Genomic DNA, 13,121 nt, shown 5'->3' on the forward strand with positions numbered 1-13,121 from the left:
ATTTTTGTCATCAGTTAAGACGCAATATATTCACTCTGTTATTATTAAGCATGATTAAAACGTCTCTTTTGCAGTGCCGGCCCGGATAGTGAACATCTCGCAGGATAAATCTGTGAATGAAGGCGATGATGTGAATCTTTTTTGCCTGGCGGTGGGCAGACCGGAGCCAACCGTCACCTGGAAGGACTTCAGATGTGAGTATTACTGCAGTCATTATTGTTTATGTTATACTGTAAATGAAGGTCAGGTTAAACACATTGCATTGTGATACTGTTTACACACCTTAATGTGTTCTGAACTTTTATTTTGGTAGAAATGTGTGTCTCAGTGGTCCTAAAACATGCTTTGTTTTCTTTATACGTTTCATTTATGCAAAATATTAGTTTTTGTATATATTTTATGTATACAAAATGTAAATTAATAAATTTTTGCCTTTTGATTTTGTAGTGAAATGTGACCAGGTTTTTATTTGCTTTTTAATTTTAGATTTTTTTGGATGAAATGTGACCAGGTTTTCATTATATATATATATATATTTTTTTTTTACAAAATATTTGTTTTTTATATTTAATTTACGCTAAACTGAATTTCTTATTGTTTCCTTTTGAATTTGTGGCGAAACAGTCTTCATGAGATTTGGCCACATCACTTTTTCTTTCACTTTGTTCAAATTTTTTTTTTTACATGACCAGGTTTTCATGAGATTTCATGAGATTTTCCCACATACATTACTTGATCGTGTTTTGACATGCATGTATATGTATGCCATTTTCCAGATGCTTTCAGTCAAACAAGTTCTTTTAAAACCAAGCATATTCTGGTTGCTCTGATTGGTATGTTGACCAATATATGTTGTACGGTTATCTCATGTATAAAATGTACATACTGTGCACATTATACTGGAGAAACAGTAAGAGTAGCATGCAATTATGAACATAGTCTTGGTAATTTACAGCTCAGATTTCATTATAAATAATTACAGCCACAACCAGGGTGATAATTGTCAACATGTGCCATCATCATCATCTTTGTCACCATTATCGTTCCTGCTGCAATATTAATAATCACCGTTATCATTAACATACTATTTATAACTTTCACTATTGTTGATATTAGCTGCATTCATTTCGAGTGGTCGTGATGAAGTGCATAACAGGAGAGGGCATTTTTATTTAATCTTTTCACGATATGATTACAGGACGGTGGGGATCATCATTTACTGTCATTTATTTTTCAATTGATCCTTAGTCCTTTGAAATCAACTCAAGAGTCCCTCTGCCTGGAAACGGACCAGCGTCACATGAATGGAGCAGCTGAGCTCAGATACTAAACCTCTAGCGTGTCCATGTAGTGTACACTCACTATATCTGTGTGCTTATTGTACACATTCAAGTGATCCGGTCACAAATGGTCAGCCGAACACATCGTCTTTTACGCCTGATATTCGCATGCATCTCAGATCCGTCCAGTGACCACTTACAATTATCAAGGGAAGGGTCTTTGATTTCATGAAGGCTTATGATTGATGTTGAGAACATGCAATGCATTTGCCATACCAGAAATGACAGTGCATTTGGGATACACATTGTATCAGGCGGTGCATTTCTTGGGAATCAAACCTACAGTTGTGGTCAGAATTATTGGAACCCTTGGTAAATATGATCAAAGAAGACTGTGAAAATTAACCTGCTTTGTTAATCCTTTTGATCTTTTATTTAAAAAATTCACAAAAAGCTAACCTTTCATTGGATAATAAGAATTTAAAATGGGGGGAAATATCATTATGAAATAAATGTTTTTCTCAAACACACGTTGGACACAATTATTGGCACCCCTAGAAATTCTTAAGAGTAAAATATCTCTGAAGTATACTCCCATTCATATTCACAATTTTGAGCACTCTAGGGTGATTATAAACATGAAATTATCCAGCCATGGCTTCCTGTTTCACAGAAATATAAATAGGAGGGAAAACAAAGCCCAAATTCCCTTAATCATCCATCACAATGAGAAAAAACAAAGAATATATTTCTGATGTGCAGCAAAAGATAATTGAGCTTCACAAATTAGTGAAGTGGCTTTAAGAAAAGAGCTAGAGCAGTGAAAATCCCCATTTCCACCATCAGGGCAATAATTAAGAATTTCCAATCAACAGAAAATGTAATGAAACTGCCTGGAAGAGGACGTGTGTCTATATCGTCCTAATGCACGGTGAGAAGGAGAGTTTGAGTGGCTAAAGACTCTTCAAGGATCACAGCTGGAGAATTGCAGAAAATAGTTGAGTCTCGGGGTCAGAAAACCTTAAAAAAAATTGTCAAACAGCCCCTACATCACCACATGTTGTTTGGGAGGATTTCAAGAAAAATTCTCCTAGCTCATCCAAAAACAAACTCCAGCATATTCAGTTATCAGACAGGACTGGCACTTCAAATGGGACTGGCTTCTATGGTCAGATGAAACTAAAAAATGAGCTTTTTAGCAGCAAACACTCAAGATGGGGTTGGTGAACACAGGGATAAAAAGTACCCCATGTGTACAATGAAATATACTGCTGTATTTGTGATGTTGTGGGCCTATATTTCTGCTGGAGGTCCTGGACATCTTGTTCAGACACATGGCATCATGGATTCTATCAAATACCAACAGATAAAAAATCAATAAGTGACTGATTCTATTAGAAATCTTATAATGGGCCATGTTTGGATCTTCCAACCGTACAATAATCCAAACACAAACCTCAAAAACAACACAAAAATTGGTCACTGAGCACAAAACCAAGCTTCTGCTGGCCATTCCAGTCCTCTGACCTGAACCCTGTAGAAAATGAGTGAGGTGAACTGAAGAGAAGAAGCACCGTCGTGGAGCTGTGAATCTAAAGGATCTGGAGTGATTCTGGATGAAGGAATGGTCTCTGATCTCTTGTCAGGTGTTCTCTAACCTCATCAGGCATTATAGGAGAAGATTTAGAGCTGTTAAACTGACAAATGGAGGTTTCAAAAAGTATTGAATAAAAAGGTGGCAATAATTGTGTCCAACGTGTGTTTGAGAAAAACATTTATTTCATAATGATATTTCCCTCCATTTTAAATTCTTATTATCCAATGAAAGGTTAGCTTTTTGTGATTTTTTTAAATAAAAGATCAAAAGGATTAACAAAGCAGGTTAATTTTCACAGTCTTCTTTGATCATATTTACCAAGGGTTCCAATAATTCTGACCACAACTGTATGACCTTGGCACTGTTAACAACATGAGCTACAGGAACACAAAAGTAAAAGCAGAATTCACAATTAGTTCAAGTTCAAATTACTTTATTTGTCCCCAATGGGGCAATTCGTTGTGCAACCGAGTAGTATAGTACAAATCACACACACAATACAAAGATTGCCTAACTTACAGGCATGGCTAAAAACAATAAAAACCAATAAACAATCAATAATAGTAAGTCAATAAGTGATCTATGGTTCTTTATTGAATTTAGAAGCAGAATGGCAGCAGGTACGAAAGAGTGTTTATATCTATTAGTTCAAAATTTGGGGAGTTTAAAGCGTAATCCCGATGGCAACATCTGAAATTCAGCCTGTAAGATGAGTCTGACAGGATAGATTCAACCCTTCTTAACATCTGCTTCTGATAAAGTTCCTCCAGACCTTTCTGCTTAGAACCTGTGATGCAGCTGCTCACCTTAATTCATCTTGAAAGGGAGTTTTTTTGTTTTACACTATTGGACCCATACCAGCAGATTAAGGAGAAGGTAACAACCGACTCAACAAAGGACCTATAGAAAAGGGTCAACAGAGTCTTGTCCACATTAAACTTTGCCAGCTTCCTCAGGCAATACAGGGGCTGCTGGCCTCTCTTGCTAAGCAAACTGGTATTAGACTCGAAACACAATTAGGAACATTAAGAACATTTTTTTCCTATAAATTCTAATTACTGTAATGCCAAAATATACCAGGATGTAAAAAGAAATATTTGTTTAAACTTGTTTAAATATATACACGATGGTTGTATCTGTTCATTTATTCTGAAAAAAATATTTCTATATTATATTTTTACTCTATATTTTTGTACGTGTATGTAACGAGGACGCTGAGGCAGAAGTAGAATCCATGTGCGGTTGTTTATTCAGAAGAGCAGAGTACAAGTGAGCAGGCAAAAGGTCAATACCGGAAAGACAGTCAACAGGCGTACAAAGCATAAAGATGATCCAAGCAGCTGAGTGATATAACAGGCAGTAGGTCAAATCCAAAAAGACAGTCCGATTGAGCAGCCAAAACAGAAGGGATAATCCAAATAACGATAAAGAGGAGACAGAGCTGGGATCAAACCGTGTAATCAGTCCAACTAGCAAACAATCCAAAGGGAGATCCGAAAACTCGTGAATCAGGAACAAAGCAAAATGGCAACAGGTAATCAGGCATAAAGTGTAAATAGACGCTCGGTAAGGCAGGTCAAACTGGCATGACGTGAGTAGGTCCTGGTGTAGCAGACATGACATTAGCAAGCTGTGGCGTGGCAGGCGGGATGTTGGGAGGTTTCGGGTTAGCAGGCATGACGTTAGCAGGCTTTGGCATGGCAGGCATGACGTTAGCAGGCTTTGGCTTGACAGAGGTGACGTGAGTAAGTCCTGGCTTGGCAGACGCAACATTTGCAGGCTGTGGCTTAGCAGACGTGACGTAAGCGGACTGTGGCTTGGAAAGCGTGACGTGAGTAGACTTAGGCTTGACGTGAGCTCGCCTTGGCTTGGCAGGAATGACATGAGCAGGTTGTGTAGACTCTGACACGACGTGAATAATTCCAGACATGACATTCAAATACTCTGGTGCGGAGGATGCTGGAGGATAGCCGGGTTCCTCATCAGCAGTCCCCACAGTAAGTGCAGAGCCACTCAAACACAAAGCAAAGTCAATGTAACGAGTAAGAGTCCAGTGAGGGGTATTTCGTGGCATTAAGCGTGATATTTCCTTACTTAATCCAAACCGAAAAATGTCTTTCAAGAAGCTTTCCTTAAAGTCTGTCTGGTAGGAAAGTTCACAAAACTTAGCCACATAATCTTCAATGGGCAGCTCACCTTGACGGAGGCGCACGAGACAATCCTCAGGATTCATGGTTGATAGTAAAGCTGCTGGATCTGTGGTAGGCGAAGTCTTCTGTAACGTGGACTGGAACGTGACAACAGGGATAAGATCCAAATGCAAGCTTTATTATACAGATCGTGGTCAAGGCAGGCAGGGTCGATCACCAGAAAACAATAATATCCAGGGCAAGGCAAGAGAGTAAACAGAAACACAGGCAATGGTCAAGGCAGGCGGCAAACATTCAGAAACCAGGAGAACAGTCTAGAGTCCAAAACACAGGCAAGGCAAGAACAAGAATGAAAACGCTCAGAAATGTCCAAATACAGCAGAACAAGACTTCGCAAAGGCCTGTTTGGCATGGCCCTCTTTATATGGCCGCCAAACAGGAAGTAACCATAGAAGCAGAGGGAGCAGTAACAGTCTGTACTAGGGCAAGAGCTCCCTCTGCTGGTGTGGCGTTACAGTGTATGTATACAATATATGTTTGACTGCTCTGAGGCAGTTGTTATGAATAATAAAGTAGATTGGTTTGTTTTCATCAAGTTCACAATAAAAACAGATATAATAAAAAATAATAAAATATAAATGTAAAAAAAGTATTCAGTATTTTACATATTTATATATTGTTACATTTATAATTTTTCGATGTAATTTATTTCAATTATATATATATACTGTATATATAATACAGTGCCCTCCATAAGTATTGGAACAGTAAAGAGAAAATTGCTCTGTTGGCTGTGGAGTCAAGACATTTGCAAATATGATTAAAATATGAATATAAGACAAAACTACAGAATGTCACATTTTATTATTAGCCGTTTCAACACATAGATGTTTTACCAAATAAAAAGAACAGCACTTTTAGAGTTCATCCCACTCATTGATGTGAGCATAAGTATTGGGACAGTTGAACATAAGGCAGATATAAAAGATTAAAAGCTATTATTTAGTTGCAGATCCCTTGCACACAATCACAGCAGTGAGTCTGTGACCCATAGACATCACCAGACTCTTGCTCTCATCCTTTGAAATACTTTTCCCAGCCTTTAATGCAGCCAATTCCAATTGTTGCTTGTTTTGGGGAGTTTCTGCCTTTACTCTCCTCTCCAGCTGGTGAAATTCATGTTCAATCAGATTTAAATCTGGAGATTGACTTGGGCAATCTAACACTTTCCATTTCTTTGCTCTTATAAATTCCTTGACTGAACTGGCAGGGTGTTTTGGGTCATTGTCCTGATGCAATATGAAGCACTTCCCAATGAATCTGGTGGCATTTTCTTGAATATTGGTAGGCAAGATGGTTTTGTACCCTTCCAAATTCATTCTGCTACTGTCATCATACATTAAGTCATCAGTAAAGTTGAGAGGGCCTGTTCCAGAGACAGCCATGCATGCCCATGCCATGGCACCACCTCCACCATGCTTTACAGATGAGGCTGTATGCTTGGGATCATTGCAGTTCCCTTTTTTCCTGTACATTTTTGCTTTCCCATCATTTAGATAAAGGTTCATCTTTGTCTCATCGGTCCATAAACACAGTTCCAAAACTCTTCTGGCTCACCTTTGTGCTTTTTTGCAAACTCTAATCTTGCCTTTTTATTTTTGGTGCTGGTCAGAGGTTTGCATCTTGCTGTGTAGCATCTGTAATTCTGTGTCAAAGTCTCCTGAGGACAGTAGATTGTCAGAGCATCATCCCAGCTTTCTGGAAGTTGTTGGTGATTTTACAGACACGTCTTTTAGGGTTCATTTTCACAGCTTTTATGATTTGTCTGTCATCAACTACTGTTGTTTTCTCAGCCGATCAGGTCGTTGTTAGTTGCTGGTGTCGCTGGTGGTTTCCAAACTCTTGATTTCTCCATGCCCTTTATTTTTGCTAGAGCTCTAATTGACTTCCTCTTTTCTTTTAGCATCCAAATTGTTTGCTTTTCTCTCAAAGTCAGCTCCCTCGTCTTCATCCTGGTTTGTGTGTGTAATCATCGAATGCAGAAGTAATGGATATAAATAGATACGAGATATTCCCTGCTTTTAATATCTGAAGAATTAATGCAACAGGACACAGCTGATCACTTACAAAGACCTGTGAGGCAACTGCTCCAATACTTATGCTCTCATCAGATAGAGGGATCAAACTCTAAAAGTGCTGAACTTCTTAGCTGGTAAAACATCTCTGTGTTGAATCACCCAATAATAAAATGTGACATTCTGTAGTTTTGTCTCATATTCATCTTTTAATCATATTTGTAAATGTCTTGACTCCACAGCCAACAGAGCCAACAAGAAAATTTAGTCTTTACTGCTCCAATACTTTTGGAGGGCACTGTATATATACACACTGTGTATATATACATATATGTGTATTTTGTGTATTATATGTAATTACATATATGTATTATATGTAATTTATTTAAAAAAAAAAATTAAACATTTAATTTATGCTAAATTCATAAATAATTAATATATTTTATTTTTTTAATTTGGGGGGTGAAATGTGACCAGGCTTTCATGAAAGTTTGGACATGCTGCATAAAAAAATGTTGCATGTAATTTTTTTGCATGTATATGTACAGCCTTTTCCAAATTTGTCAATCGAATGGTATTCTTTTAAAAACAAAGTTTAAAAATAATTTTTATGCACAGTGATTATGTGTCACATGAGTGGATGGGGATGCAATTTTGAGATGTGTAAGCATTTAAACTTACAATTACAATACAGGCGATTTAACATATTGGACTTTTTTAGTTAATACTGATCATATCATTTGAGATGGATGTTAATACCAGGTGTGAACAAGGTCAAGGTCATCTAGTTATATTTCTTTGCTATGAAATGTGTAGAATGTGTCAACCGAAGGGATTTTGCTGCTTTGAGTCTTTAGTTTTAATTATGAATAATCCGATCTATTGGTTTTTTGTCCATTAAATAAAAACTAAAGGAGATTTAAAAAAAAACTAAATATATAGATGTAAAATATAAATGAATAAATAAATAATGTATCATATTGCATGTATTAATAATTTTTTTCCATTGAAATCTCAGCAAAAATAACCACACTGTGACATATACCATTATCATGATATAAAATTTCTCCTACTCTGCATATAATTGTAGTCATAGCTTGTCTGCAGATCTTTTGGTCTGCGCGTTTCCCCACTCAGCACTTCCTTTGCACCTCATAACCCACTGGCACGGCAGAAATAAAGAGAGGGCGTAAATCGAGACACTGCGAGTCACTGCAGTGGAGCTATTGATTGCCAGCAGCCGGGCGAGAAATTGTAGATTCGGACAAAGAAAGACAAAGCCATCTGGATCTGTACATCACACTGTAGGGAAGCAGACAGGGTGCGATGACATCACAATCACACACCTGACGTGCCATTGACAGGTGACACGCCCACTCCGTCGGTGCCGCTGAGCGACCGGCTTACGGCTCACATGCACGTCCATGTGGCTCGAAACCGGCATTAATCATGCGTTCGACGGGTCAGTTTCATTCATTAGACCGACCACCCACACACATTCTGTCCAGTACATGTTAAATAGCAGATCCAGGCTGCAACATGAGCATTTAGATGAATAATATATCAAATAAATCCCACAAAGACGCTCATGTTAGTGTCCACAGACATGGATAGAGACAACTGGTTACAATGTCATGCAAGGTGACAGCAGAAGATCATTTGACTAGTGAAGCTTTTTTCTGAGCCTCACAACCGATTTTTTCGCATCTCATAGAATGTAGATATAATCCTAACAGGATGAAGGTTGATTCCTGTGAACACTGAGTACCTTTGTGCAGCATAAACCCTCTCTAATGTGATTTCTGAAATATAGCTGCATTATGAGACTCACATTTGAAAGGAGAATGCCTTTTAACCCTATAAAGCCTGCTGTAGATTTGATATGCAAATTTCTAAGGCCTCTAAATGATCAGCATGATAAAACGTTGCTGAAAAACCTTATTGGCAGTATTGAGTGACAACTGAATTATATGTTATTTCATGTAAATGGTCTGCTATACTTTTATGAAGACTTCATTGTTTTGTTGCTGTTGTTTATATATATATATATATATATATATATATATATAAAATATCAGCATCTGCATCAAAGTGCATATTTTTGCTCAGTTTGGACCTCTGAATAAAAGATGTTTTTTTCTAACTATATTCCCAGTAAATCATCACCATAAAACCATATATATATATATATATATATATATATATAAAATGCAATAGACCTTATTCAGACATATACAGTATATTGGCCATTTTTTGACCAAATTATTCCCAGAATATCATAGCCATAAATATATTATATTTGTTTATAGGTTCAATAACCAGATTTTTTTGTCTAATGATTCATATGTCAGGCTTTATAGGGTTAAATTCCAGTTGAATTGCAGAATTTGAATGTAATCAACAAATTCCAAGAAATTCATATAACTGTAATTTTTTAAATAATAAATCAAAGATAGATAGATAGATAGATAGATAGATAGATAGATAGATAGATAGATAGATAGATAGATAGATAGATAGAAATAGTCAGATGATAGATAGATAGATAGATAGATAGATAGATAGATAGATAGATAGATAGATAGATAGATAGATAGATAGATAGATAGATAGATAGATAGATAGATAGATAGATAGATAGATAGATAGATAGATAGATAGATAGATAGATAGATAGATAGATAGATAGATAGATAGGGTTTTTTATCTAGATGTGTTTCTAAAGCTGATTTTGTCAGTGAAATTTTCCAGCTGCAGCGGAACACAAATGTGTTTGGCCACATGGGAATGCGCTTGTCACAACTGTGAGAAATAAATACAAATAGCGTCTACTTAGTAAGAATCCCAGCCCGAAGCGTGCGAGACGTACCAGTCTCTTTACCTGTAAACCCTCTTTGTCAGGATAAGATGATTTTTCCCCCCTAGTGAGTTGAGACGGGTGCTCAGACGGCCTGACGAAGATGTCACGGGGGAACGATATTTATTACGCTAATGGAATGAGTGAATAACATTGCTGTAAACCCTAGCGTGTGCTCGGTCGGTGGCATCGGCAGCTGCAAATAATCCTCTCCAGTTCAGTAGCTGTGCTAATAATCCTCCGGAATAATCTTCAATTAGAAAAGGTGCCGAATTTGTGGAATAAAGTCCCGGCGGTTGTGAATTAAAAGGTGTGCTGTTGCCTTTGTGTTTTCCATCTCTCCATTGGCTGAAGCCAGAGAGATACTACTAAGAAGTGGATTATTCTGGGTGACACTGAGATTTTTGTGTGCCTAACTGTTCTGACTGTTAGAGATGAAAATGGTTGCACGAGAAAGCTAGCGTGAATCTATAGAAGCCCATTTCCAACACAGGATAAAACAAGTTAATTCCAACCTTCTCACAATTCTGTTATAAAGAATTATGGTATAAAATCAGAGTTCTAAAAAGAAAAGAATTGTGAGTTATGCTACAATTGCGAAATGTAAACTTGGAATTGTGAGAAATGAAGTCAGAATTGCGAGATGTAAACTTGGAATTGTGAGAAATGAAGTCAGAATTGTGAGATGTAAACTTGCCATTTTGACTTTTATCGTAATTGCAAGTTTATATCCCACGGTTGTGACTTTTCTCACAATTGTATATTTCGCAATTCTGATTTATTTTCTCACAATCGAGTTTGTCTCATAATTCTGACATTTTTCTCGCAATTGCGAGTTTATATCCCGTGATTCTGAATTTTTTCCAACAATTGTGAGTTTATATCTCCCAATTCTGACTTTTTTTTTGCAGTTGCGAGTTCAATGCGATTTATAAACTCAGTTGTGAGTTATAAAGTCCAAATCTGAAGAAAAAGTCAGCTTTTTGTTATAAAGTCAAAATTGTGTTGGCGCCAATAGCCTTGTGGTTAGTGCATCGACATACAGTGCAACCGTGCTCACGGTGACCTGAGTTCAATTCCCGTCTCAAGGTCCTTTGCTGATCCTGTCCCCTCTCTCCTCCCAGTGCTTTCCTGTCATCTTTCTCTCTAAAAAAAACCCGTCAAAATTGTGAGATGCAAATTTACTATTCTAAGAAAAAGTAAATACTGCAATTCTAAATTCTCTGAATTGCATTTATATCAGAATTGTGAGATGTAAACTCATAACTGTAAGAAAAAAGTCAAAATTGCATAAACTCGCAATTGCAATAAAGAAGATTTTTGGGATAAAATGTCGCAGTTCCCTTTTTATTTTTTATTCTGTGGCAGAAAAAAGCTTGTTCTTGCTATCATTGTTGCACTAATAACAGCCACTTTCATCACACAGAGCCATACCCTTGTCCTTGTTACTACAGATTTGTGTTGTTGTCTGTTCCTTTTCGCTAAAGGGAAAGAAGTGCCTTAGAGGTGCGAGACAGTCTTTTTGTAGTTCACAATGGCTGGTAAATAAAGCTCACTGACGCATTCCCCAACACACGTTCTGTGATGTTTATCTGAGAGCGACGCAGACTTGAGTTTCTTATCAAAGCCTTTCAGTTTATTCCGTGGACCGTTTGTCACTCGCCTCCGCTCTTGTTAAATAAATAAATTTTATTCTGTTGAAATTAATTTTTATTCAAGGTGAAGTATGTGGTTTCTGCTCCACTGGAAGCACCAAACAGAACTGCAAACATAACTAGGAAAGGAAAGTTCATCGTATGAATTTGAGTTTGAAGTCTGAAGGTTATATAAGTGTAGTTTGAGGAGAGATGTGAAGTGTGAAGGTTATATAAGGCCTGTGCCGTTTGACAGCAGCCTTTATATAGACTCTGCATTGATATGTGATTGCTGTAGTTTTGTGTGCAGGTAGTGGTTATTTTGAAGGGTTTGGTGCACATTTGCTAATGTAGTCTGTGTGATTTATGACTTGTTGCTAAGCAGTTGCAAAGAAAACACATATAGATAGACTGAAAGACAACTTTCCATTCAATGTGATTAAGACATCACTAGGTGGTTGCTAAGGTGTTTGGTTTGTTGCTAGAATGTTGCTAGGGCAATGCTTAGAAAGAGTAGGCATGTGCAGTAGATAGACAAAGACTGTCTTCTGTTCAATTTGATTGCTAGGTGGTTGTTAAGGTGTTCTAAGTAGTTGCTAGGTGGTTGCTATGGTGTGATGTAAGTGATGTTCTTCATTTGTAAATCTCTTTGTGACTTATTTTATCCAAAAGGATTTTGATTGTTCACTGTGACTGTTGCAAAGATGTTCTGAGTGTTTGCTAGGTTCTAAATAGTTGCTAAGGTGTTTTGATTGCTTGATAGGATGTTGCTAGGGCAATGCTTAGAAAGAGAATGCAGATAGTCAAAGGCAATCTTCTGTTCAGCATGATCGCTAGGTGGTTGCTAAGGTGTTCTATATAGTTGCAAGGTGGTTGCTAAGATGTTCTAAGTAGTTGCTAGGTAGTTACTACTTTATGTTCCTCATTCATAAGTCACTTTGACTGATTTATTTATAGTGATTTCTAGGTTCTGAGTTGTTGCTAGGGAGTTGCTAAGCATTTGCTAAGAAGTTCTAACTGGTACGTAAGCTGTAGCTAAGGTGTTTTAAATAGTTGCTAAAATGTTGTTGTTAGAGAGTTGCTAGGTAGTTACTAAGACGTTCTAACTGGTATGTAATCTGCTGCTAATGTGTTTTAAATAGTTGCTAAAGTAATGTTGCTAGGGAGTTGCTAGGTGGTCACTAAAATGTTCTTTAAGTGGTTGCAAGACTGCTGCTAAGGTGTTTCGAGTGGTTGCTTGGATGTTGTTAGGTTCTAAATTGTTGCTAGGGAGTTGCTAGGCAGTTGCATGGCAATTGTTGAAGTTTTAACTGGTTTATAGGCTGTTGCTAAGATGTTTTGAGTGGTTGCTAGAGTTGCTAGGCAGTTGCTAAGAAGTTCTAACTGGTTTGTAGGCTGTTGCTAAGGTGTTTTGAGTAGTTCCTAAGATGTTGTTGCTAGGAAGTTTCTCGGCATTTGATAAAGTTCTAAGTGGTTGCGAGGCTGTTGCTAAGGTGTTTTGAGTGGTTGCTAGGTTCTGAGTTGTTAC

At 37.3% G+C, this 13,121-nt stretch overlaps 1 protein-coding gene across 1 annotated transcript in view; it reads left to right on the forward strand.

The window, feature by feature from the left end:
- iglon5 (IgLON family member 5) overlaps nt 1–13,121 on the forward strand; it is a 176,926-nt gene that overhangs the window by 149,885 nt on the left and 13,920 nt on the right. The window contains exon 4 of the mRNA XM_079445670.1: nt 75–194. Within this exon, the coding sequence (XP_079301796.1) occupies nt 75–194 (120 nt within the window). The remainder of the gene's footprint in view (nt 1–74; nt 195–13,121) is intronic.

This window comes from Barbus barbus (assembly GCF_936440315.1).
Source record: "Barbus barbus genome assembly, chromosome: 21".
NCBI classification, from domain to species: Eukaryota; Metazoa; Chordata; class Actinopteri; order Cypriniformes; family Cyprinidae; genus Barbus; species Barbus barbus.